This window comes from Ranitomeya variabilis, chromosome 3, assembly GCF_051348905.1.
Source record: "Ranitomeya variabilis isolate aRanVar5 chromosome 3, aRanVar5.hap1, whole genome shotgun sequence".
Classification (NCBI taxonomy): domain Eukaryota; kingdom Metazoa; phylum Chordata; class Amphibia; order Anura; family Dendrobatidae; genus Ranitomeya; species Ranitomeya variabilis.
This window is the reverse complement of record NC_135234.1, coordinates 37134278-37160878: the sequence shown is the minus strand read 5'-3', so window position 1 is coordinate 37160878 and position 26601 is coordinate 37134278. Positions and strand designations below refer to the sequence as shown.

At 43.9% G+C, this 26601-nt stretch overlaps 1 protein-coding gene across 1 annotated transcript in view; it reads left to right on the top strand.

Annotated features, from left to right (window-relative positions):
- SCAF4 (SR-related CTD associated factor 4) overlaps positions 1–26601 on the top strand; it is a 147812-nt gene that overhangs the window by 37671 nt on the left and 83540 nt on the right. The window contains exons 2-8 of the mRNA XM_077293971.1: positions 4392–4475; positions 12235–12279; positions 14228–14389; positions 14676–14811; positions 15243–15388; positions 24009–24155; positions 24232–24329. Of these exons, the coding sequence (XP_077150086.1) occupies positions 4392–4475; positions 12235–12279; positions 14228–14389; positions 14676–14811; positions 15243–15388; positions 24009–24155; positions 24232–24329 (818 nt within the window). The remainder of the gene's footprint in view (positions 1–4391; positions 4476–12234; positions 12280–14227; positions 14390–14675; positions 14812–15242; positions 15389–24008; positions 24156–24231; positions 24330–26601) is intronic.

The window sequence follows — 26601 nt, the reverse complement described above, 5'->3', positions numbered from 1 at the left end:
GTGGTGACTTTTGTGTTTCGACTTTTATGTGGCGAGGTTGGTGTGTGTGTGTGGTGAAATGTGTGCTGAGGGTGGTATATGTGTTCAAGCACGTGGTAGTGTGTGGCGCATTTTGTGTTTGTGTTCATATCCCCGTGTGTGGTGAGTATCCCATGTCGGGGCCCCACCTTAGCAACTGTACGGTATATACTCTTTGTCGCCATCGCTCTCATTCTTTAAGTCCTCATTGTTCACATCTGGCAGCTGTCAATTTTCCTCCAACACTTTTCCCTTCACTTTTTCCCCATTATGTAGATAGGAGCAAAATTGTTTGGTGAATTGGAACGCGCGGGGTTAAAATTTCACCTCACAACATAGCCTATGACGCTCTCGGGGTCCAGACGTGTGACTGTGCAAAATTTTGTGGCTGTAGCTGCGACGGTACAGATGCCAATCCCGGACATACACACATACATACATACACACATTCAGCTTTATATATTAGATATACCTGTATGTAATCTCCTGTATATAGTATATACCTGTGTGTCATCTCACCTATATATAGTATATATCTGTGTGTCATCTCCTGTATATAGTATATACCTGTATGTCATCTCCTCCTATACATAGCATATACCTGTCATCTCCTCCTGTATATACTATATACCTGTAGGTAATCTGCTCCTGTATATAGTATATACCTGTGTGTCATCTCCTCCTGTATATAGTATATACCTGTATGTCATCTCCTCCTGTATGTAGTATGTACCTGTATGTCATCTCCTCCTCTATATAGTATATACCTGTGTGTCATCTCTCCTGTATATAGTATATATCTGTGTGTCATCTCCTCCTGTATATAGTATATACCTGTGTGTCATCTCCCCTGTAAATAGTATATACCTGTGTGTCATCTCCTGTATATAGTATATAGCTGTATGCCATCTCCTCCTGTATTAGCCCTCGTTCACACGTTATTTGGTCAGTATTTTTACCTCAGTATTTGTAAGCTAAAATGGCAGCCTGATAAATCCCCAGCCAACAGTAAGCCCACCCCCTGGCAGTATATATTAGCTCACACATACACATAATAGACTGGTCATGTGACTGACAGCTGCCGGATTCCTATATGGTACATTTGTTGCTCTTGTAGTTTGTCTGCTTATTAATCAGATTTTTATTTTTGAAGGATACCAGACTTGTGTGTGTTTTAGGGCGAGTTTCGTGTGTCAAGTTGTGTGTGTTGAGTTGCGTGTGGCGACATGCATGTAGGGACTTTTGTGAGATGAGTTTTGTGTGGCGACATGCGTGTAGCAACTTTTTGTGTGTCGAGTTGCATGTGACAGGTTAGTGTAGCAAGTTGTGTGCAGCAAGTTTTGCGCATGGCGAGTTTTGCGCGTGGCGAGTTTTATGTGTGGTGCCTTTTGAGTATGTGCAAGTTTTGTGTGAGGCAACTTTTGCATGTGTTGCAACTTTTGTGCATGTGGCAATTTTTCTGCGTGTGGCAATTTTTCTGCGTGTGCAAGTTTTGCGTGTGGCGAGTTTTGCACGTGTGGCGAGTTTTGCATGTGGAGAGTTTTGCGCGTGGCGAGTTTTGAGCGGCGACTTTTGTGTTTCTACTTTTATGTGGCGAGGTTGGTGTATGTGTGGTGAAATGTGCACTGAGGGTGGTATATGTGTTCGAGCACGTGGTAGTGTGTGGCGCATTTTGTGTGTGTGTTCATATCCCCGTGGTGGTGTGATTATCCCATGTTGGGGCCCCACCTTAGCAACTGTACAGTATATACTCTTTGGTGCCATCGCTGTCATTCTTTAAGTCCCCCTTGTTCACATCTGGCAGCTGTTAATTTGCCTCCAACACTTTTCCTTTCATTTTTTCCCCATTATGTAGATAGGGGCAAAATTGTTTGGTGACTTGGAAAGCGCGGGGTTAAAATTTCACCTCACAATATAGCTTTGACGCTCTCAGGGTCCAGACGTGTGACTGTGCAAAATTTTGTGCCTGTAGCTGCGACGCCTCCAACACTTTTCCTTTCACTTTTTCCCCATTATGTAGATAGGGGCAAAATTGTTTGGTGAATTGGAAAGCGCGGGGTTAAAATTTCACCTCACAACATAGCCTATGACGCTCTCGGGGTCCAGACGTGTGACTGTGCAAAATTTTGTGGCTGTAGCTGCTACGGTTCAGATGCCAATCCCGGACATACATACATACATACATACACACACACACACACACATTCAGCTTTATATATTAGATATATATATATATATATATATATATATATATATATATATATATATATATATATATATTGAGAGAGAGAGAATATGTGCGCATGGCCGTAATATTTCACAGATTGTCTTTGCACATTTAATCGAATATACCAAATAGAGACAAAAACCTGAGTTGAGGTGTGGGATTCATGCGGATGTTCAACTTCTTGAAAGCCTGAACAAAAACTGATCGTGGGAATGTACTCTAAGGCTAGGTTCACATTGCGTTAGGGCAATCCGTTTAGCGCTAGCGGATTGCGCTAACGCAATGTTTATTTAGGGGCCGTGTTTGGGGTCGCGTTAACGTCCCCACTCTCGCAGATCCCCGAGAGCGGGGAACGGACCTCGGGCGCGCCGCGGACGCTGCAAGCAGCGTCCGAGGCGCGTCACAGAAGAACGGCACATCACTAGCGCGAGCCGAAAAAGGCACGCGCTAGTGATGCGCTGCAGGAGAAATTTACATTGCTGTCAATGGGCACGCTAACGGACCCGTTGCACGGCGTTAATTGCGACATTTTCGCCGTGCAACGCTGTCCGTTAGCGTGCACACATTAACGCAATGTGAACCCAGCCTTAGATATCTACCTCACTTGCATTCAGCACTTTCTAAGAACATCAACATAACTTTGTTACAAGATGTAATTTATAAGCCGTTAACCATCCAGTGGAAATAGGGCCCTACAGTCACTCCATCAGCAAAGGTCAGGGGAGACTAGGATTGAAAATATTAAATTATTACCCAAGCGTCTTGCTTTCTTTGAGGTGTCTGGCAGTGGCTTATTCCCTTCTGTACATTCTGCTTGGTGCTCTCCACGAAGAAAAACTTTCCCCTTTTTAGATCCTCTACTTAGGTATTGTCACTGCTTTTCTAGGGCACATAGTTGACCACTTGTTCATTAAAATGGGACACTGTTCACATGTTCAGTGACATCTCTAATAATCAAACATTGTTCTTATAATGTGGATTAAGACTTTCTGCTCTCCTGAAGTATCTTGGTGCATTTCTAAATTCTCAATGAAATAATTCAGAGGATGTTTTCTTATATTATCTCATGCTGTCGTTCTTTTTGCTCCTGTAACTGTATGACTACATTTGACTACATTGACCGCTTGGTATTAATATTCAGTTTGTACAAGGGTTGTCTAGGTCTGAAAATACATAGGCTAATACAGAGTTTAGAGGTGCACAACCTGCGGCCCACAATTCCCTTCTGTGCGGCTTCCAACCATATGGACAGAAAAATGCTAGTCTGACTGTGACTATATGTAAGCAGCTACACACATAAGAGTAGTGGCAGCAACTGAGGAGGAGCAGGGCCTGACAAATACTAATGGTGCGCTGTGTAGACGTCTCTGGATGCCTCATACAGGAGAATGGGGTCACCTAACTCGCTCGGCACTCAGGAATGTGTGAATTAGTCTGGTGGCTTCCTTGTCTGTGGCTCGCTCCACTGTAGTTTATGGGAGTTGTGAAATGGGTTGTAAGCAAAAAACCAAGATCTTTTGTCCATGACCCCTTCTTTAGAGCCTATTCAGTATTTTTTATGAGGGTTTAAAAATTAACTTTACTGGGAATCCGCATTAAAAAATGCTACAAATACTCTTTTTGAATAAGTTTCCTATTAGTTTTACTGTGAAATGCATTAAATAACGTGAAATAAACAGCTGTGTGCGCACTAAAGGAGCTTTTCACATTAAAATCAGTCAAACTTATTCGACATGGTGTTTAATATGGAATTAAAAGCTGAATCCATTTCTAAATGCTCGTGTGCACGTACCATGAGACTGCTGATTTTTGGAGTTGAGTCCTTTTTAAGTGCTTGGTGTAGAAACCGTAGAGCTCCACAGTTGCTGTCACATGCTGTAAGGATTTGTGCAACTTCATGCAGGGAAGGAATGTGACGTGGGGGCGGTGTAGTGGGCAGGAGTGCGGCTGTAACAGGAGATGGAGAGCATGGAAGGGAGAGGAATCATGGGAACTGTAGTTTTCAGGGTAAAAAGGGTAGTTAAACACCGCTTTCTCACAAAATTACAGGTAAAGATTAAAAAAAAAACATGTCAGACGACTGATTTTATAATAGTGTGAAAATAATTTTCATTTTGTGATTAACATAAATGTTTTTTCTTTCTAGCTCTTCGCTCTCATGGATATGAAACCTCCAATTTCGCGAGCAAAAATGATTCTAATAACAAAAGCAGCAATTAAAGCCATTAAGGTAAGGTTATACGATGTGCCTATTAATAGTAGTTGACATATTGGAGAATATAGATCCTACAAACAATGTATCATGCACCAATTAATACCACATTTATTAGAAAAATGTTAACCTGTTATAACATATTAAAGCATGTGTGCCGGGATAGTTCATAACCCATAAGTGTGCATATATAGGGATGAGGGCATTCTCACACAAACTAGATGTATAGATGTTCGTAAAATATGCTCCTGTATAATATTTTAGCAGTCTAATGTCCATAGTCAAGGAATGTGAGTATATGAATATTCAGGTTGTGTGTGTGTGTGTGTGTCTGGGTAACTTCGCAATGCATCTCTGGGAACGGAAGCTGGCGGCAGCCGCGCGCGCGTTGGTGGACGACGGAAGGTGAGAATAGCAGGTTTTTTTATTTTTAACATTAGATCTTTTTACTATAGATGCTGCATAGGCAGCATCAATAGTAAAAAGTTGGTCACACAGGGTTAATAGCAGCTTTAACGGAGTGCGTTACCTGCGGCATAACGCGGTCCGTTAACGCTGCCATTAACCCTGTGTGAGCACTGACTGGAGTATGGAGCGGGCGCCGGGCACTGACTCGACGGAAGTAGGGAGGGACTAATTCTCGGCCGGACTGTGCCTGTCGCTGGTGGCCGCAACCAATCAGCGACGCAGGATTTCCGTTACAGACGGAAGTACCCCTTAGACAAATTAGATAGATTGATTATTTATATATATATATATATATATATATATATATATATATATCTCATATAATCCGCACAGGCCACAAAACATCCAGCACACGTGCATACACATAACATGTGACGCTCATCAGCGCCGGGGAAGAAGCGTTACAGTAAGCGCTGATCCCCGATGCCTGGTGTTGAACATAGCTCTCATCATTTTCCCTTGCTCTGCCAGTGATCGGCACAAGCAGCGGAGAATCTTTTTCCCATGCTTGTGCCAATCACCGGCAGAGCAGGGGAGAATGATGAGAGCTGTGTTCAGCACTCGGCGATGGGGAACAGCGCTTACTGTAACGCTTCTTCCCCGTCGCTGTTGCATGTTACATGGATGACCTCCATGTGTTACGCGTATGCACGTGTGCTGGATGTTTTGTGGCCCGTGCTGATATAAAAAAACGGACATGTCATGTTTTGCCCATGGACACATGGACGTGCAGAGACCTATTCAATTGAATAAGCAAATAGTGCTCCGTTCCTCCCGAGTCTCTCTGCATGGCTGCCCGATGGTATAAAATTCTGTGACACACCTATGGTGTCAATATGATTGACACAATATGATTACTGCACCCCTAGATGGATTCATTAAGAGGTGTGATTCGTAAAATGGGGTCACTTATGGGGGGGTTCTACGGTTTTGGCACCTCATGAGCTCTCCCAGTAGGTCATGGCACCTGCAAACCATAACTGTAAAATCAGGCGCGCCTTCCCTTCCGAGTTCTGCCATGTGCCCAAACAGTGGTTTACCCCCACATATGGGGTATTGGCGTACTCAGGACAATTTGCACTATAACTCTTGGGGTCCAATTTCTTCTGCTACCCTTGGGAAAATTTAAAATTGGGGGTGAAAAGATTTGATTCCAAAATTGTGCTGATGTAGACATGTGGGAAATTATACTTAAGTATTTTGTGTAACAGTCAATACAAAAGAAGATAGTATTCTGGTACCGATGGATCTGGATAAGGTGGAAACTTGGGCCGAGAGGAGGCAGATGCGGTTTAACAATGATAAATGTAAGGTTATACACATGGGAAGAAGGAATCAATGTCACCATTACACACTGAACGGGAAACCACTGGATAAATCTGACATGGAGAATTACTTGGGGATAGTAGGTAATGATAAACTTACCTGGAGCAGCCAGCGCCAGGCAGCGGCTGCCAAGGCAAATGGGATCATGGGGTGTATTAAGAGGTCTGGATACACATGATGAGATCATTATACTGTCTCTGTACAAATCCCTGGTTAGACCGCACATGGAGTACTGTGTACAGTTTTTGGGCACCGGTGCTCAGGAAGGATATAATGGAACTAGAGCGAGGACAAAGGAGGGCAACAAAATTAATAAAGGGGATGGGGGAACTACAATACCCAGAAAGATTAGCAAAATTAGGGTTATTTAGTCTAGAAAAAAGACTGAGGGGCGATCTAATAACCATGTATAAGTATATAAGGGGACAATACAAATATCTCTCCGAGGATCTGTTTATACCAAGGAAGGTGACGGTCACAAGGGGGCATTCTCTGCGCCTGGAGGAGAGAAGGTTTTTACACCAACATAAAAAAAAGGATTCTTTACTGCATTCCTTGCCTGAGGAGGTGGTGATGGCGAACTCAGTGGAGGGGTTCAAGAGAGGCTTGGATGTCTACCTGAAGCGTAACAATATTGTATCTTACAGTGATTAGGATCTTTAGGCTATGTGCACACGCTGCGGATTCCATTGCGGATTTTTCCGCAGCGGATTTGCTAAATCCGCAGTGAAAAACCGCTGCGGTTTTTACTGCGGATTTATCGCTGTTTGTTTTGCGGTTTCCTCCTGCAGATTTCTATTGGAGCAGGTGTAAATCCGCAGCGGAATCCGCACAAAGAATTGACATGCTGCGGAAAATAAACCGCTGCGTTTCCGCGCGTTTTTTTCCGCAGCATGTGCACTGTGGATTTCGTTTCCCATAGGTTTACATTGTACTGTAAACTCATGGGAAACCGCTGCGGATCCGCAGCAAAATCCGCAGCGTGTGCACATACCCTTAGAAGGACGTAGATCTGGGGATTTATTCTGACAATATAGGCTGAACTGGATGGACAAATGTCTTTTTTTCGGCCTTGCTAACTGTGTTACTATGTTACATATCTGTGTGATTTTAAGGGCATGAAATTTCAAAGATGGAAAATTGCGAAAATTTTCAAAATTTTTGCCATATTTCCGTTTTTTTTCACAAATGCAAGTCATATCAAAGATATTTTGCCGGCATGTCAGAATCACCGGGTTCCATGGAAGTGTTCCAGAGTTACCTCCATAAAGGGACAGTGGTCAGAATTGTAAAAATTGGCCCGGTCATTAACATGCAAACCTCCCTTGGGGGTAAAGGGGTTAAAGAATATGTAGCTTTTTTGCCTTTGTATTACTTAATCATCCATTAATCTTAATGAAATTGGTGTGGCAGAAATTATTTTAAAAGATGGTTCATTTGCTCATATAAATAGGAGCAAAATCTATTCTCCGCCTCTTTTCCAGTGGCACTTTAGTAGTCTGTGGCCACCAGACAAAAGCCTTGTAACCCTTTTTATTAACTACTTGGATCACCAGCCCTCTTCTGATGTATTAATCAAAAAATCTGTGTCAACCCAGGCTGTGATTGATGCCCCATATTTTGTATACTTTTTTTTATTTTTTTAATTGAGATTATATTAAAGTGTAAATACAGATACAATTAGATTGGCATGGCAGCTCTAGAAATGAGATGGATGGCAGCAAGCGGCAGTCACAGTAATATTTTAGGTAATCTGTCAGAAGGATTAACCCTAGTTAGCTCTCTATATAGGCTATGCATGTCATAGAAAGGTTAATACAATGTGCGATCTGATGTCCTTTTCCAGAGTAGTGCAAATTAAATTTGGATCTTGATTAATTAGCGTTTTTGCTTAGGCCTGGCATGATTGCATTGTGTATTACGCTTCAAAGACATCGCACTGGTCCCACTAATCAGAAGGTCTGGAGATGCAATCAAATAGAAGTACAGGGCTAGTATCTGACAACCCCAGTTTACTGACGTGGTTGTTAGACCCAAGTTCTCGGAAATCAATTCACTCATCTCTACTTCTGCAATTAAGTGAATAGTTGTGAAATGTAGTTCTGTCCAGTACCTTCAGGTGGCCTGCCATACACATTGGATGAATCTTGGCCGAGCACACTGAGTTGTCAGAGTATAGCCAATTGTGTATGTAAAATTTTCATCTTAAGCCTGTGGCGTCCAAGGCGGGGCATGTGCAGATCGAGGTTTTGCTTAACCCCTTCATGACCCAGCCTATTTTGACCTTAAATAACCTGCCCATTTTTTGCAATTCTGACCAGTTTCCCTTTGAGGTAATAACTCAAGAACGCTTCAACGGATCCGAGAGATTGAGATTTTTTTTTTCATGACATATTGGGCTTCATGTTAGTGGTAAATTTAAGTCAATAATTTTTGCGTTTATTTGTGAAAAAATCAGAAATTTGGCGAAAACTTTGAAAATTTCGCAAGTTTCACATTTTGATTTATTTATTTTTTTTCCATTTTGAGTTATGTAACACAAAATAGTTAATAAATAACATTTCCCACTTTTCTACTTTACATCAGCACAATTTTGGGACAAAAATTTTTTTTTGTTAGGAAGTTATAAGGGTTCAAAGTTTATCAGCAATTTCTCATTTTTCCAGCAGAATTTACAAAACCATTTTTTGTGACCACATCACATTTGAAGTCCCTTTGAGGGGCCTACATGACAGAAAACGCCCAAAAGTGACACCATTCCTAAAACTGCATCCCTCAAGTTACTCAAAACTACATTCAAGAAGATTATTAACTCTTCAGGTGCTTCACAGGAACTAAGGCTACTTTCACACATCCGTCGGTACGGGCCCGTCGCATTGCATCGGGCCGACGGATGTTGTGCACAACGTGGGCAGCGGATACAGTTTTCAGACGCATCCGCTGCCCATTCTAAAGTCCCGGGGAGGAGGGGGTGGAGTTTCGGCCGCGCATGCGCGATCGAAAATGGCGGACGCGTCGCACAAAAAAAAGTTACATTGATCGTTTTTTGTGACGACGGTCCGCCAGTTACATCCAGTGCCACGACGTATGGAACGTGTCCATACGTCGTGATGTGTCGGTAATACAAGTCTATGTGCAAAAAACGCATCCTGCAAAGTTGCCCGCAGGATGCGTTTTTTGCACAGAACGACGCATTGCAACTTCTTTATAAGGCTCAATTTTTTCATGGGCAACAAGATAAAAAAAATCCTAAAATGTTTTGGGCAATTTCTCCTGAGTACAGCAATACCGCATATGTGGTCATAAACCACTGGGCGCGAGGCAGGGCTCGGAAGGGAAGGAGCGCCATTTGACTTTTTGAAGGGAAAATTAGCTGCAATCGTTAGCGGACACCATGTCACGTATGGAAAGTATGTAGTGTCAGGTTGGTGTGTGTAGTGTACGTCAGGTTGGTGTGTGTGGTGTTTACTACACCACACACACATCAACCTGACGTACATACACCACACTACTCACCGACCTAAAATAAACTGTCAGGTTGGCGTGTGTGGTGTAGCATACACCCCACACCCCATCCTGACCTAAACCACACACTAACCTGACATACACTACACCACACACCAACCTGACGTAGTGTATGTCAGGTTGATGTGTGGTGTAGTGTGTATACACACACACACACACACGTCAGGTTGTTGTGTGGTGTAGTGTACGTCAGGTTGGTGTGTGGTATAGTGTAGTATATGTCAGGTTGATGTGTGGTCTAGTATACACCGCACACAACACAACCTGACGTACACTACAACACACACACCAACCTGACGTAGTGTATCTCAGGTTGGTGTGGTTTAGTGTACGTCAGGTTGGTGTGGTGTTGTGTATGTCAGGCTGGTGTGGGTGAGTTCTGTAGGGGAATGTCAGGATGTGTTTAGTCCAACGACGTGTGATGAATTCTGAAGCATTCATTCAAACATAGTCCAGGTTTGTCAGGACACGTTTCACATTGGAAACGAGTTTCCTTTCTTATCCCCCTTTTATAGCATACCCGGCACCTTTTTTTTTTTTTTGCTCTCCCCTCACAGGGAGAATATTGCCCGGGTACCATACGAGAAACTTGAGTTCCATTTGCGTTTTGCAGTGAGAAATAAGTTCCGTATTTGATTCCTCTGGAAAACAAGACTTGATACTTGGTGGCGAAACCCTTGTTGGCAAGCACAGCAGTCAGATGTTTTTGTAGTTGATGTTGAGGTTTGCGCACATGTCAGGAGGAATTTTGCTCCACTCCTCTTTGCAGATCATCTCTAAATTATTAATATTTTGAGGCTGTCGCTTGGCAACTCGGAGCTTCAACTCCCTCCATAAGTTTTCTATGGGATTAAGCTCTGGTGACAGGCTAGGCCACTCCATGACCTTAATGTGCTTCTTTTTGAGCCACTCCTTTGTTGCCTTGGCTGTATGTTTTGGGTCATTGTCTTGCTGGCAGACCCAGCCACGACCCACTTTTTAATGTTCTGAAGGAAGGAGTTGTCACTCAGGATTTTCCGGTACATGGCTCCATCCATTCTCCCATTTATGCTGTGAAGTAGTCTTGTGCCCTTAGCAGAGAAACACCCCCAAAACATAATGTTTCCACCTCCATGCTTGACAGTGGGGACGGTGTTCTTTGGGTCATAGGCAGCATTTCTCTTCCTTCAAGCACGGTGAGTTGAGTTAATGCCAAAGAGCTCAACTTTTGTCTCATCTGACCACAGCACCTTCTCCCAATCACTCACAGAATCATCCAGGTGTTCATTGGCAAACTTCAGATGGGCCTGCACATGTGCCTTCTTGAGCAGGGGGACCTTGCGAGCACTGCAGGATTTTAAACCTTTACTGCATAATGTGTTAGCAATGGGTTTTGTTGGTGACTGTGGTCCCAGCTGCCTTGAGATCATTAATAAGTTTTCCCACTTCCCTTATGATCAAGGATACCCCACGAGGTGAGATTTTGCATGGTGCCCCAGATCAATGTTGATTGACAGTCATTTTGTATTTCTTCCATTTTCTTACTATTGCACCAACAGTTGTCTCCTTCTCACCCAGCCTCTTGCATATGGTTTTGTAGCCCATTCCAGCTTTGTGCAGGTCATGATCTTGTCCCTGACATCCTTAGAAAGTTCTTTGGTCTTGCCCATGTTGTAGAGGTTGTCTCACTGATTGAGTTTGTTCACAGGAGTCTTTTATAAAGGTACCTATGTAAGATAGCTGTCTTTAATGCAGGTAAGGAGTTGATTAGGAGCGTCTAAGGCTATATGCACACTTTGTGGATTCTATTACGGATTTTTCCGTACGCCCTGCGTTTTACCTGCGGATTTAGTACAGTTTTTGTGCGGATTTTACACCTGTGGATCCCTATTAAGGAATAGGTGTAAACCGCTGCGGAATCCGCACAAAGAATTGACATGCTGCAGAAAATAAACCGCAGCAAATCTGCGCGGAATTTTCCGCAGCATGTGCACAGCGGATTTGGTTTTCAATCGCTTTACATGCTACTGTAAAACGCATGGAAAACATCTGCAGATCCGCACCCAAATCTGCAACGTGTGCACTTAGCCTCACTGGTCTGTAGGAGCCAGAACTCTTAATGGTTGGTAGGGGATCAAATACTTATTTCTCACTGCAAAATGCAAATAAATTTATATAATTTATACAATGTGATTTCCTGGATATTATTTTTGATATTCTATCTCTCAATGTTAATTTTAACCTACCCTTAAAATTATAGACTGTTCATGTTTTTGTCAGTGGGCAAACTTACAAAATCAGCAAGGGATCAAATACTTATTTCCTTCACTGTACTTTAAACTATTTGCACGTCTCCCATCTGAATTGTAAAGTGCTGTGGAAATAAAAATTTTCTTTCACTTGTGCTCTGTACTATAGCAACGCATGCTCTAAAATGCAATTCTCATGAACTTGTTTTTATTTTATACTTTCTCAACAGCTTTATAAACACGTGGTCCAGATTGTAGAAAAGTTCATCAAAAAGGTGAAAAACCTCAATTGCTTTTTATTTATTGTATGCAGTTTCCATCAAATCTTTATTCTGAAAAATGTATATGTAAATTATATAACTCAAAAAACAAGAAAACCGAACAGAAAAGAAGGGGTATCTACACTAACAAACTGTGTAGTTGCATTATTGGATGAAATTGTCCAAATGTCATGGGCGATAATTGGTGAGCAGTTCTTTGATTTGTCAGTGTGTCGGTCCAATGGCTGAAAAGGCTAAACAAGAATATACACACTTGCATCAGGAAGTCCTTCAGGTTTTGTGACAGGCCTGCGCAGAAAGACAAATCTGCAACATGTGCACAGGCCCTTTAGTTTTAGTCTAGTAAAGACCTTAGGTGGAGCTGCATGACTAGGATTTTCTAGTGCTCCTTCTGTCTGTATTCCCACCTGTGCCACTTGGCATAGCCACAGGATATCTGATAAGTAACGTTCCTTTTAAGACACCCTTGCATAATGTAGAACAGGGGAACTTAAAACGTCAGTGTGGCACTCCAGGTGGACTGGAGAGGTCGCAGTCCATGTCTCTGGTGCTTTCACCTACAGTTTACTGAAATTGTGAAGTAATCTGGAATTTCCTTGTCTCCCATAAAATACAATGAGCTGCACTCCATGGGTGCTGATCAGGAGACCCAGACCCCTGGTTATTCTAATCCTTAGGTGTTTAGAAAATTAAAGTCCCATCTCTGTCCTTTTAGGCTATTTGCCCATGTTGCAGAAATGCTGCGGAAATGTCTGCAGCATTTCCACAACTCCCTGCATGCGGAATTCGCATTTGTTTTCCCACAAAACTCAAGCGTTTTGCAAGCGTTTTTAGCTTGTGCTTATCCAAGCGATTTGAAGCATCGCTTGGAAAAGTGATTGACAGGTTGGTCACACAAGCATAGTGCTTGACAAGTGTGACCAACTTTTTACTATTGATGCTACCTATGTAGCATCAATAGTAAAAGATAGAATGTTAAAAAATAAAATAAAAAAATAGGATTATTCTCACCATCCTACGGCCCCCGATCTCCTCCGCAGCGCTCCCGCTACCTTCCGTTCCCAGGGATGCTTTGCGCGAAGCACCTTTGTGACGTCACGGTCGCGTGACCGCGACGTCATCTCAGGTGAATCGCGCAATGCATCCCTGGGAACGGAAGCTGCCGCGTGCACCGCTGAGAGCCGGGAGGACTCAGGGGGCCATTGGAAGGTAAGTATATCCATATTTTTAACTTTTTTTTTTTTTTTGAAGGGATATTGTACCCAGGGCCTGGAGGAGTCTCCTCTTCTCAAGACCCGGATACAATCCGCACATGAAGCGCTCACTTTACGCATGGTGGGCATAGCCACATGCGTAAAGTGAGCGTTTCAATGCAATCCTATGGCTACGGAATCACCACGATTCCGCAGAAATAATGAACATGCTGCGGATTTTACCGCTATGCTATTCCGCAGCGGGAAAATCCGCAGCATGAGCACAGCAACTTCGGAATCCCATAGGATTGCATGGGAATGCGGTTTTTGTGTTTCCGCTGCGGCAAAAAACATGGCAGAAACGCATAAAAAAAGCAACGTGGGCACACAGCCTTAACCTGTTTGATGGACATACCCTGAAGACATCAGATGGAAATACTCTTGTAAGCCTTGTTTCATTCACATGTATTGGACACATCACACACGCATAAAAAAAAACTAGCCGGAAAAGAATACATGTAGAGATTTGTTCAATTTGCAGACTAAAATTGCCATTTCTAATGATCAGGTCTTAAGAACAAGTGTTCTTTATCGATACAATCTGACCAATTTGCAAGTTAACCAGAAAAGGCTTGCCAATGCTGTTTTCATATGTGCCAAAATGCATTCTCTTGATGAACTTGAATATTATTGCCTTGCTCGTTCGGACTTTGCTCTTCCACCTAGTATGATTTGTTTTTCCTTTTTAGTGTAAACCGGAATATAAAGTACCAGGGTTATATGTCATTGACTCAATTGTTCGGCAATCGCGCCATCAGTTTGGAATTGACAAAGATGTATTTGGTCCACGATTCATCAAGAACCTAACGGCAACGTTCCAGTGTTTGTATCTCTGTCCAACAGAAGACAAGGTAGTGCATGAAGATCTTAACCTCTGTGAAATGGGCCGAGCTGGGTTAATATTGCTGCTCCTGTAGACTCGTTTCACCGTGTAAATGGCCTCTTGATGTTTTCCTTTTTTTCACTGTTGCTTTTTCTTTTTAAGTGGAAATTATCTAGTGTCCTCTTGATAATTGACTCTGGTAAATTATCTTGTAACTTTGTAATTTGCCTTTTCTATGGGTTATTTAAAGTGTCTTGTCAAAAGTAGGCATTTATTGAAGTGTGTGCAGCTAACTCTCTCTTCCACTTTTCTAGAGTAAAATTGTCCGTGTGTTAAACTTGTGGCAAAAAAATGGAGTGTTTAAAATAGAGATAATTCAACCATTGCTGGATATGGCCGCAGAGGCGGCACCTCCTGATCTGTTGGCTGATAGTTCTGCTAATGAAGAAGGTAGGTCCTTTGTGTACTATATTAAGTGACAAATGATATGATACACTTTATTGATCCCGAGGGAAGTAATAGTAGTTTGTGCCACTTAACCAAGCCATTGGAACAGTAAGCGTCACTTGTCCAAGCCAGGCAGCCCTGTTGCTCTTTTTTGACCTGAAGCACACACAATATGTATTGGCAGTCTGAGGGTCCATTTTTAACGGATTGACCAGTGGCACTAAATGACCTCCAGTTAATGGTCATTTTCACAGATGGGCCGCAATAAACTATTTTAAAAAAAATCATTCATGCACATAGGCTGTTATAGTTCTCGGCAGCACAAGACTTGTTCACACAAGATGGTGTGCTGCTAAAAAATTTTTTTACAGGTGAATGCGCTTTTTCATCATGCGATCTGATTGTTTTAATCATTTTTTTTTTTTTTTCTGTAGGAGCTTCTCCTCCTCCTCCAACTTTACATACAGATGCTCTCGATGAGGCCTTAAGCGCTGTCCCTGCTATGTCTGTACCTCAGTTACCTGACTCGGATGCTTTTGCTGCTGTAGCTCAGTTGTTTCAAAGCAGTCAAGGGCAGCAGGTACGTCATTCCTATCCATTATACTTGCATATTACTTTTCCTTGCCTTCGTTTTCCAGCATGTTCTTACTAGTATAACAAAAATATATGTAAATTGATCTGATCGTAATTAGATCATTAAAGAACACAAAAGAAACCCACTAAAGCAGAGGTGTCAAACTGCATTCCTCGAGGGCCGCCAACAGGTCATGTTTTCAGGATTTCCTTAGCATTCCACAAGGTGCTGGAATCATTCTGTGCAGGTGATTAAATTATCACCTGTGCAATACAAGGAAATCCTGAAAACATGACCTGTTGGCGGCCCTCGAGGAATGCAGTTTGACACCTCTGCACTAAAGGGTTGTATTGGATTAATAATGTATGAACAGATTTCCCATATTTTTTGGACTGTCATACATTTACTGAAGATGTTGGTGCATAGACTATAGTTGCTGTTAGAGAAAAAAGAGTGTAGAACCAGTGGAAAATTGACATTTAGTAAAAAATGGGGATTAGACCTACCGGTAATATTGTTTCCAGGAGTCCGTACTGACAGCACAATGGAGGTTGTCCTTCCATCCTTATAGGGACAGGAAACAAACGAGAGGGTAAAAGACCCCTCCCCACCCACACCCACCAGTGATTTTCCAAGTACCACACCAGGATGGATGCAATTCTTATTTATTGAAAATCTGTACACGTTAATCCGCACCAATACAAAATTTAAGGGAGGCAATTACCAGTGCTGTCAGGATGGACTCCTGGAAACAATATTACCGGTAGGTCTAATCCCCGTTTTCCAGGATGTCCCTCCTGACAGCACCATGGAGAATACCAAAGTACTTTATCTCTAGGTGGGACTACTGCCTGCAGAACCTTCTGACTGAAGGCCATCTGGCTACCCGCCAACGTATCTAGCTTATAATGCCTACAAAATGTGCTTAAGCTAGACCAAGTAGCTGCTCTACAATTCTGATCTACCTGGTCCCCCTGCCCTTCGGCCCATGATGTTGCTACCGCTTCGGTAAAATGGGCCCTGAGGCCCTTGGGAACGGGCAATTTCTTGGCCTCGTATGCTAGGGAGATGATAGTTGTTATCCATCTAGCTAAAGAAGATTTTGATGCTATTTTCCCCTTATTTTTTCACGCATACTGTACAAACAGATTAGTGTTCTGTCTCCACTCACAAGTGGCTTCCAGATAGTTGATGACTGTCCGCCTAACATCCAAAGAGTGGAAGAATTTCTCTTTTAAGGTTTTATTTCTGGCCTGGCAGAAGGAGGGGGAAGTATTGTCTCCTTATTTACTGTATTTTTCACTTTATAAGACGCACCTGATTATAAGATGCACCTAGATTTTAGAGAGGAAAATAAGAAATAAAAATATAAAAAAATATACATATATATATATACACATATATATATATACACATATATATATATATATAATGTATGTGTGTGTATATATATATATATATATATATATATATATATATATATATATATATATATATATATATATATATATATATATATATATATATATATATATAATTTTTTTTTTTTTTTTTTTTGTGAGCCAAATAGTGTGCAGAAACCTTTAATAAAATACAAAAATATTATCTGTGGATGACGCTATGTTATGGGGGATCTGTGAATTGCAGTTCCGTATATTGTGACTACCACCCCCCTCATCCTCAGGAATACACCCACTTACTGTATACATGGGTGTATTCTGAAAGATGAGGGAGGTGGTAGTCACATTTGCAATAAACACTTTGGAAACTGCATTTCAGTGTATATTTACACTATATATGTCTAGAACCCCCATCATCCTTCAGAATATACCCATTGATACAGTATATTGTGAAGGATGATGGGGGTTATTTGCTCACCTTTCCTAAAAGGATCTCGGACTTGTGAGTACCGTAGTTGCAACATTTGTGTGCAGGGACAGATATGTGATTGGGGGAGGCAGCAGAGGAGGAGGAGAATCGCGCTTCTCTCCCTCCTCCGCTTTAGGCCTCTTTCACACATCTGTGCCTCTGGTACGTGTGGTGACCGTTTACACACGTAACGGAGACAGACACACATAGACCCATTCAAATGAATTGGTCTGTGCACATGTCAGTGTGTTTTCACGAACCGTGTGTCCCATACGTAGACATGTCCGTTTTTAACCGTCAGCACGGGCAGCAAAACATCCTGAACGCATGTACACGGAGCGCACACATGGATGTCATCCGTGTGACACGCATCGGCGCCGGTGAAGAAGCGCTACAGTAAGTGCTTTTCCCCGATGCTGGGTGCTGAAGACGGCTCCAGACGATCGGCGCGAGCAGGGGAGAACTATGAGTTCTATTCAAGTCAGAAGAATGACAGCAGGTGGGGGCTTTTTGGACTTCTATTCCCATCAACCTACACCTGCTGCCGCTGATAAGTGATAGCGGGAGCCGATGATGGGGGGTATTCCTCACCCGCCGCCTGCGATATAACTAAATAAATGAAAAAATCCGGCGTGGGTTCCCCTGTATTTTTTTTATAACCAGCCAGGCAAAACTCACAGCTGGGGGCTGCAACCCTCCTCTTCAGCAACGCTGGTTATCAAGAATAGAGGGGTCCCCACGCCTTATTTTTAATTATTTAAATAAATAAAACTGCGTGGGGTCCCTCCATTTTGACAACCAGCCTTGCTAAAACTCACAGCTGGGGTCTGGTATTCTCAGGCTGTTAAGGGGACATTGATGTAGTTGTCCCCCCCCCCCCCCCCCCCCCAGCCTAAAAATAGCAGCCTGCAGCTGCCCAGAAAAGGCACATTTATTAGATGCCTGGCTGGGGTTGATGTCACCTTTGTATTGTCAGGTGACATCAAGCCCACAGCTTAGTAATGGAGAGGTGTCTGTAAGACACTTATCCATTACTAATCCAAAGAAACAGCCAGAATAAAGTCGTTTATTAGAAATAAAACAAACAACAGTTTTACTGTTTTATTTAAAAATATCAATCACCATTATACTCGCCTAACACCTCGATCTCCTGTAATAAAACTAAAGTAAGAAAACCACAATATAACAATGCCATACCTGTCTGTCGTGCTGTCCCACGCCGTAATCCATGTCTGGGGGAGAAACCGTTTTCAACCTGGACGGTGCCAATATGCGACCGTCCAGGCTGAGAACCACTGGTGAGTGAGCTGCTGCGAGTGCAGCATCATTGACCAGCGGTGACCTAATCGAGGCCGGGCTGAGAGCAGGGGTGGATGGAGATCTCTGCTTTCCTCCATCTGTGCCGAGTGAGAAGCCAGACCCCAGAAGAAGAATGGCGGCTGCCGTACCACCACTGCAGGGCCAATGCTCGCCGCTGCACCGCAACACCCCCAGCTCTGGGCCCGCATCACTGACCCCTCGGTAAGAAGTGTTCGGCTTATAAGACGCACCCCCATTTCCCCCTAATTTTGGGGATCATAAAAGTGCATCTTATAATCCGAAAAATACGATAAGTTCTGAGAAGAAACCACTTTAGGCAAAAAACGCGGTTGAGTCTTAGAACTATACGGTCGTCAAAGATATGAATGAGTTCTGCACTGAAATAGCCTCAATCTCTCCCAGTCTTTTAGTTGAAGTGATGGCCACTAAAAAGACTGTCCTGAGCTTCGCAATGTTAATATTTTCTACCGGCTCATAAGGGGTCTACATGTGGCATTGAGGACTAGATTTAAATCCCACGGAGGGACCGATTTTCCTTGTCGTGGACCTTAATCTCTGGATGGCTCTAGAAAAACACGCTACCCATGGGTGAGATGCCAGGGGGGAACTGAAGAAGATACTCAGGGCCGCTATCTGCACCTTCAGCGTGCTTGGCTTTAAGCCTTTATTAAATCCTGCCTGGAGAAGATCCAGAGTCTTTGGTATGTCTGGCCGGGAAGAGTCTCTGAAAGAGCTACCACATTCCAGACAAAACCTCTTCCAGATCTTAATGTAAATTGCGCAAGTGACGGGTTTACGGCTGGCCTGGATTGTGGAGATCACCTGGTCGGAGAGACCCTTAGCTATTAAGATCTTCCTTTCAGGATCCATGCTGATAACTGTAGACTCGGATTTGGATGAAGAACTGGTCCCTGGGAAAGCAGGTCTTCCCTCTGGTAACAGGAGCGGATCTCCCCGGGACATCTTCCACAGCAATGGAAACCAGCTTCGCCTTGGCCAAAATGGAACAACTAGCATCATCAAAGCTCCTTCCTCCTGGATCTTCCTAAGGATTCTTGGGATCATGGCAATGGGGGTAGAGGCGTATAGGAGCGCTTTTCCCCACCAGCAATCAGAACCTCCCACTCCCGTCTCCAAGACTTTTCACGTGCTGCGCCAATTCTTTGGAATGCACTACCCAGGTTAATACGATTAATCCCCAATCAACACAGTTTTAAGCATGCCCTAAAAACACATTTGTTCAGACTGGCCTACCGTCTCAATGCATTTACCTAACTATCCCTGTGTTGCCCATTCAAAATTTTTACCATAACCAGGTTCCTCGCATCATGTTCTCACATGCTTTATGCAGTTATTAGCCCTCTGTGTCTGTACTATTACATACTTGGGCTGATAACCGGTTCATGCAGCATTAAATGAACACCCGATTCTTACATTATGGCTGGTCCGAACAACGAAAGCAATTGTTACCATCCACCTTTCGTGTCCCCCCTTTTCCTCATAGATTGTAAGCTTGCGAGCAGGGCCCTCATTCCTCTTGGTATCTGTTTTGATCTATGTGTTTATTGTTATGCTGTAATGTCTATTGTATGTACAAGTCCCCTCTAAAATGTAAAGTGCTGCGGAATATGTCGGCGCTATAGAAATAAAATGAATAATAATAAATATTATTATACCTGGTTTAAGGCATCGATCCCTTCCGGGTTGTCTGCTGGATTGAGGGAGTAGAACCTTCGGACTTTGGCGACCTTCCTGGTTGCAAAGAGGTCCAGTTGGGGGGGGTTCCCCCCTGACGACACAGATAATGGAATATCTTTCCTCTTAGTTCCCATTCGGTGGACTGGATTTTCTGTCTGCTCAGCTAATCGGCAATTTTGTTCCTGGAACCTTGTAGATGAACTGCTGATATTGACCACTCTTTTTATGCCCAGGCAAATATTCTTGCGGACAGATCTTTAAGGGCCCGGTGCCTTGGTCCTCCTTGGTGTCGAAGAAATTATACTGCCATCATGTTGTCCGACATATTTTTTTATATGTATGTATAGGGCAGCACGATGGCTTAGTGGTTAGCACTGCAGCCTTGCAGCGCTGGAGTCCTGGGTTCAATTCCCACCAAGGACAACATCTGCAAAGAGTTTGTATGTTCTCTCTGTGTTTGCGTGGGTTTTCTCTGGGCACTCCGGTTTCCTCTCACATTCCAAAGACATACTGATGGGGAATTTAGATTGTGAGCCCCATTGGGGACAGCGATGATAATGTCTGTAAAGCGCTGCGGAATATGTTAGCGCTGTATAAAAATAAGGATTATTATATGTGACCTTGCAAGCAGGTCAGATTCTGATTCAGGATTTCCCACCTCCAGTAATTCTCTGAAGTTTGAAGACTGGAGACTAAATTCCTTGAAAATATTTTTCTTCTATAGATGGGCTTCCCATCCTTCCTTGCTTGCATCTATGACGATTGTTACGCAAGGCTACAATATCCAAGGAATTCCCTGCGTGATGTTCCTGGAAACAGTCCACCATTTCAATGACCATTTTAATGCCGGGAATAGACGTTTCTCTTTGTCCAAGGACATCTGTCTGCTGTCCCAGGTTGAAAGTCTCTCTGTAGTCCCCTTGTGTGGAACTCACCCCACCGAACGCACGGTATGCAAGCTGTTAGTGTTCCAAAGAATCTCATTGCCGTCCTTATGGAAACCTGATTTTGAAGGAGTAGCCGGATCTTGCTCTTCACTAGTAAAAGAGAGACTCTGTCTGGAATCCGGCATAACCCTCAGAATCTTCTTCCTGGTTCCAGGTGATAGATCTGACTTTTCTTGGTTTAGGATTCAACGTAAGACTTCTAAAGTAGAAATCACTAGACAGAGCTGCTCTGCCTCTGAATCGGATATCAGCAGAAAATCATCCAAGTATGGGACAATGACCACATCCCTCTGCCTCAGGTAGGCCATGATCTCGGTGACCAGTTTTGTAAATACCCGAAGCGCTGAAACAAGACCAAAATGAAGAATGCAAAACTGGAAGTGGTAGCACTTGTTTCTCATCTTTTAGAGCGAACCGCAGGTATTTTTGAGAGCGAGGGTGAGTTGGAACATGGTAGTATGCGCTCTTTAGATCTATTGTACACCTCACCACGTTCTTGTCTGAGGGGAATGGTGGTCTTTAAAGACTCCATTCTGTACCTCTTGCATGTTATCCACTGATTCAAGGGCTTCAAGGTTATGATGGTATGGCTTTCTCACAATGTGTTTTTTTTTTTTTTTTTGTGAACACTGTTCAGTAATGTTCCTTCCTGACCTGCTTCTGGTTGGGGAACTGGCACACTACTCCTGCTTTTAAGAGGTCCTGTACATCTGCCCATATAGGGGAGGTGTCGGTTCTGTCCTTGGGAACTGTCACCATCAAAACCTTGAGGGAGGGGGTGGGGGTGGGGGGGGGCGAGTGTCTGACAAATTCTAAGATGTAACCTTGAGAAATGGTGTTTATGACCCACTGATTTTGCGAGACGAGTCTCCATGAGTCTGGGAATTTCCCAAGCCGGCTCCTCACAGATACAGCATCATTTCCTCATGTTCCTTTAACCGGATCCAAAGCATGAGGGTGGGGCTCTACTTTTACCATCTTTAGGGTTGTCCCACCGACTAGCTTTCCCTTTTCCCCAATATTCCTTCCTCTGGGGTCCTCTGAAAGGGGTGGTATCTCTTCGCTTTCTCATCTGGAAACCCTTTCTTCTTGTCTGTGGCATTTTCTAGTATAGGGAATTTAGATTGTGAGCCCCATTGGGGACAGCGATGATAATGTGTGCAAAACTGTAAAGCGCTGCGGAATATGTTAGCGCTATATAAAATTAAAGATTATTAATATATTATCTAGAACTGGCTCGAACACCCTTAAACCTAAAAATAGTATGGCACAAAATGTATTCTTGGACTGCTAATCGCCCGACCAGGTCTTCATCCATATGGCTCTACGAGCCGCGTTTGATAAACAGTTGTTTCGGGCAGTGAACCCCACAGATTCCGCCTAGGCATCTGCCAAGAACCCTGTGGCGAGTTTTAACAGGGGGAGACCTTCTAACATGGTTTACCTAGAAGTTTTCACTCTTAACTGATCCTCCACTTGGTCGATCCAGAAGTGCATGGATCTGGCAACTGATGTGGCAGCAATATTAATTTTCAAGATTGCCGCTGATGCTTCCCAAGCCCTCTTAAGGAGTCCGTCCGCTTTCCTACCCATAGGCTCTGAGGCTAGAATAATTTTCAAAGGGGACTGAAGTCTTTTTTGACACTCTAGCCACTGGAACATTGACGGGGGAAGGATATGATGGACCCCTGAGCCCACAAGATAATCCAGGAGGCGTCAGAGCTACAACCCCGACCTTCCATGTCTTCTCTCGTGTCTGTCCTTGCAAGTACAGGAAAAACGCTGGTGGGTGGGGAAAGGGGTCTTTTAACCTCTCTTGTTTCCTGTCCCTATAAGGATGGAAGGACAACCGCCATGGTGCTGTCAGGAGGGACGTTCTGGAAATTTTAGTTCTAAATTATATTGATACCTTTTTACTATGAACTAGGGTCTACAAAAGGAGATGTGCTGGACTATATCCAAGGATAGGTCATCAAGATCAGATCATTTTTAGAGCACCATTGATTTCACGGTGCTGTACCTGTGAAAAGGCATTTCATACAAATTACAATAAGCAGACTAACAATGACAGAGGGGCAGAATAATCCTGTCCTCATGGTCTTGTAATCTACATGGTAATGGGGAAGGCGACAGTAGGTTTGGGGGGGAGGGGTTTCACTAGGGCCAGTGGTGTTGAGTTGGCAGCAAGTTCATTGCAGGCTGGCAGCTTTCTTGAAGAGATGGGCTTCCAAGTTCTCTCTGAAATTTCCAAATGTGGGAGACAATTGGTTGTGTTGCGGCACAGAACTCCAGAGGATGGGGGATGCTCGGGAGAAGTCTGTGGCGAATGAGTGACGAACGTACAAGTATGAATGAGAGAAGCAGATCTTGAGGACTGGAGAGTACATGTGGGAAGATATCGAGAGATTAGTTCAGAGATATATGGAGCAGACAGGATATGGATGGACTAGTATGTCTGTGTTGGTAGTGTGAACTGGATTCGTTAAGGGATTGAAAGCCAATAAAGATATTTGCAGAGTTTAGGAATAGTGAGAGGATATGTGGATTAATCGAGCAGCGGAGTTAAGATTTGGGGGCCATCACTTTACATTTCACCAATCATCTGTTATCTGCCAAATACTGCTGAATTTTAACTATAAAGGAGCTGTGCTGTTCCACCTCTGCACATTTTGTTCAGTGGCTTCTCCCAGGCACATTCCCTTCAGCTTTGGATAGTTGGTTTTGCCATTTTTGAGATGTTTGCCATTTTCTGCATTTTTTTTTTTAATACTTATGTGTATGTCTTACTAAAGCTTCAGCAGATTCTGCAGACTTTCCAGCAGCCTCCAAGACCACAGTCTCCTGTTGTTGATGAAAATGTTTATGCTCAAGTACACGCAATGGCTTCTCAAATGCATCCATCGTCCCATCAGACCGAGCGGAAAACTGCTTTCGACAAGGTGACAGGAGTATCTGTGCATCAGAACAGGCATCTGCGCTTGTAAATCAATGTGTTAACAAAGTTTTTCTTTGTAGTTGCTCGAAAGATTTGATTACGATGATGAGCCTGAAGCAGTCGATGAGACCAAGAAAGAGGCAGCCAGCCCCTCTGCTTCACCACCTCAGCCACCTTTGTAAGTAGAGATCTGACCCTTCGTTAGGAGACAAGCTTGTACAGTATCATGTAAATGTTTGGGCACCCCTGGTCAAAATTACTGTTACTGCGAATAGTTAATCAGGTTGAAGATAAAATTATCCCAGAAAGAGCTAAAGTTAAAGATTACATATTTCCTTTGTATTTCAGGCAAAAAAAAATTGTCACTTTTTTTTACATTTTAAAAATTACAAAAAGGTAAATGGGCCAATGCAAAAGTTTGTTCACCCTTGGAGATTTGTGTGCTCAGATAACTTTGACCAGGTTTCAGACCTTATTTAGCCTGTTAGGGTTATGACTTGTTCACTATCATTAGGAGAGGTCAGGTGATGCAAGTTCCCAAGCTTTATAAAGACCCAGCCTCCTCTAACATTGTGCCAAAAAAACAGGCGCCATGGATTTTTCTAAGCAGCTGCCTAGCCCTCTGAAACTAATGGAGGCTCACAAAGCAGGAGAAGGCTATAAGCAAGTAGCAGAGTTTTTCCTAGTTGCCCTTTCCTCACAGAACTGGAACAATGGCTAAAAATCCCTCAAATGAGAATTGGAAGACTCTTGGCTGGCTACAAAAAGCGTTTACAAGCTTTCAAAAAAGGTGATACTAGGTACTAACCATGCAGAGTGCCTAATATTTTGCACAGGCCCGTTTTCTCCTACGCCTCATTGGGGGACACAGGACCATGGGTGTTATGCTGCTGCCACTAGGAGGACACTAAGTAAACAGAAAGATTAACTCCTCCTCTGCAGTATACACCCCTTCACTAGATACAATTTCAACCAGTTCTTGCTTAGTATCTGTAGGAGGCACTTGGGTCTGTTTTCAGGCCCCAACTTTCTTATTTTAATTTTTATTTTAAAGTTTTTAGTTTTCTGTAAATTTTTAATTTTTTACTTAACGGAGTGAAGGGGGCGACGGGTTCCTTTTTTTATAGGGTCCGCTCTCCCCCGAACCATCAACAGGCGAGCACGGCGAGTATACCTCCCCGTCCCTCTCCTGCGACGTATGGGGCACGCCTAATCTACGCTAGGGCGACGGTTCCTATACGGTCCCGATCTCCCCCTGTAAGATGGCGAGCACATGGAGTTTACCTCTTATGTGCATCTCCCGGGCTCCACCGCACTCAAGCCCTCATCTTGGCGTCTCGTAGTCCCCACAGTAGCCGTAAGCCCCCTGTGGCAGGCGCAGAAGAACCCTGCAAAAATCTCCATGCGGCAGGCACAGCTGTAAGTCCCCTGAGAAGGCAAGCATGCTTCAGGAGGCTCTCCGTCCCCCGACACAGGGAGGATCGATTGAGCTGGAGGTGTTCCCTCCTTTGGTGAGTACTATCTTCCTCACGCTACCGGCGTGGGAAGAAGCGGTCCGGGTCCCTGGGGAGAGGTACCGCTGGCTAGATGCCAGCGACGATCGTTAGGCGCGGCGGCGCGGCCGCCAGAGCGCTTCGTCGGCCGGCTCCACTAATTTAGTCCCCAGCTTCTCCAGCCGGACTAGGCCGCAGTTCAAAAAAACCCGCCCACGCCGGAGCCCCGCCCACTGTTCAGGCGCTTCTCGTTTTGAATGAGAAGAGCCCTGCAAATCTCGGGCGCCATCTTGGGGCTCCACTGCTACAGGGAAATACAGCCGAAAACGCTACCTCCCTCTCTTCCTCCCTGGGGACACCAGTTCAGGACCGTGGGTAAGCTGCTCCGCTGCATAGGGAAAAGCTTAACCCCTTCCCTGCTCACATAACTGCTACTGCGGTATATCGGAGATAGACATTCACTATGTCTCAATCTATGGAAAAAAGGGGACAAAAAAAAAAAAAAAAAAGCACACTGTATTTTTTACCATTTGTGCCACTTGCAAGTCTGCCTTGCCAAGTACCCACAGTCCCCCCTTGTGCCAGAACTGTGACCTGGCCAGTGCGCAGCCGCCTTCTGCCGCCACTTCCTATGTCGTCTCCTGAGTGGGCCGCGCACGTTCAGTGGAATCCTGGGTCCTCCTTAAACCAGAATTCACCTCCGTCGGCTGCTACGGAATCTGATAACGGCGCGGGGCTGTCCAACCACAGGGGGCGCACCGTTGTACGGGACTCCCGGGGTTCCAGGAAAAGGACCTTTTCCCCATCTCCCGTACACGCTTCAGCTTCTGCAAGCTCATTTTCTCGCTCCCCCTCCCCTGAGGGTCGCAGCGTACAGGGCTCAGTATATGAGTTGGAGGAATCTTTAACCCAGACTCCTCTATTGGTCAGGCATTAATGGTGGACGATGAATCTGCT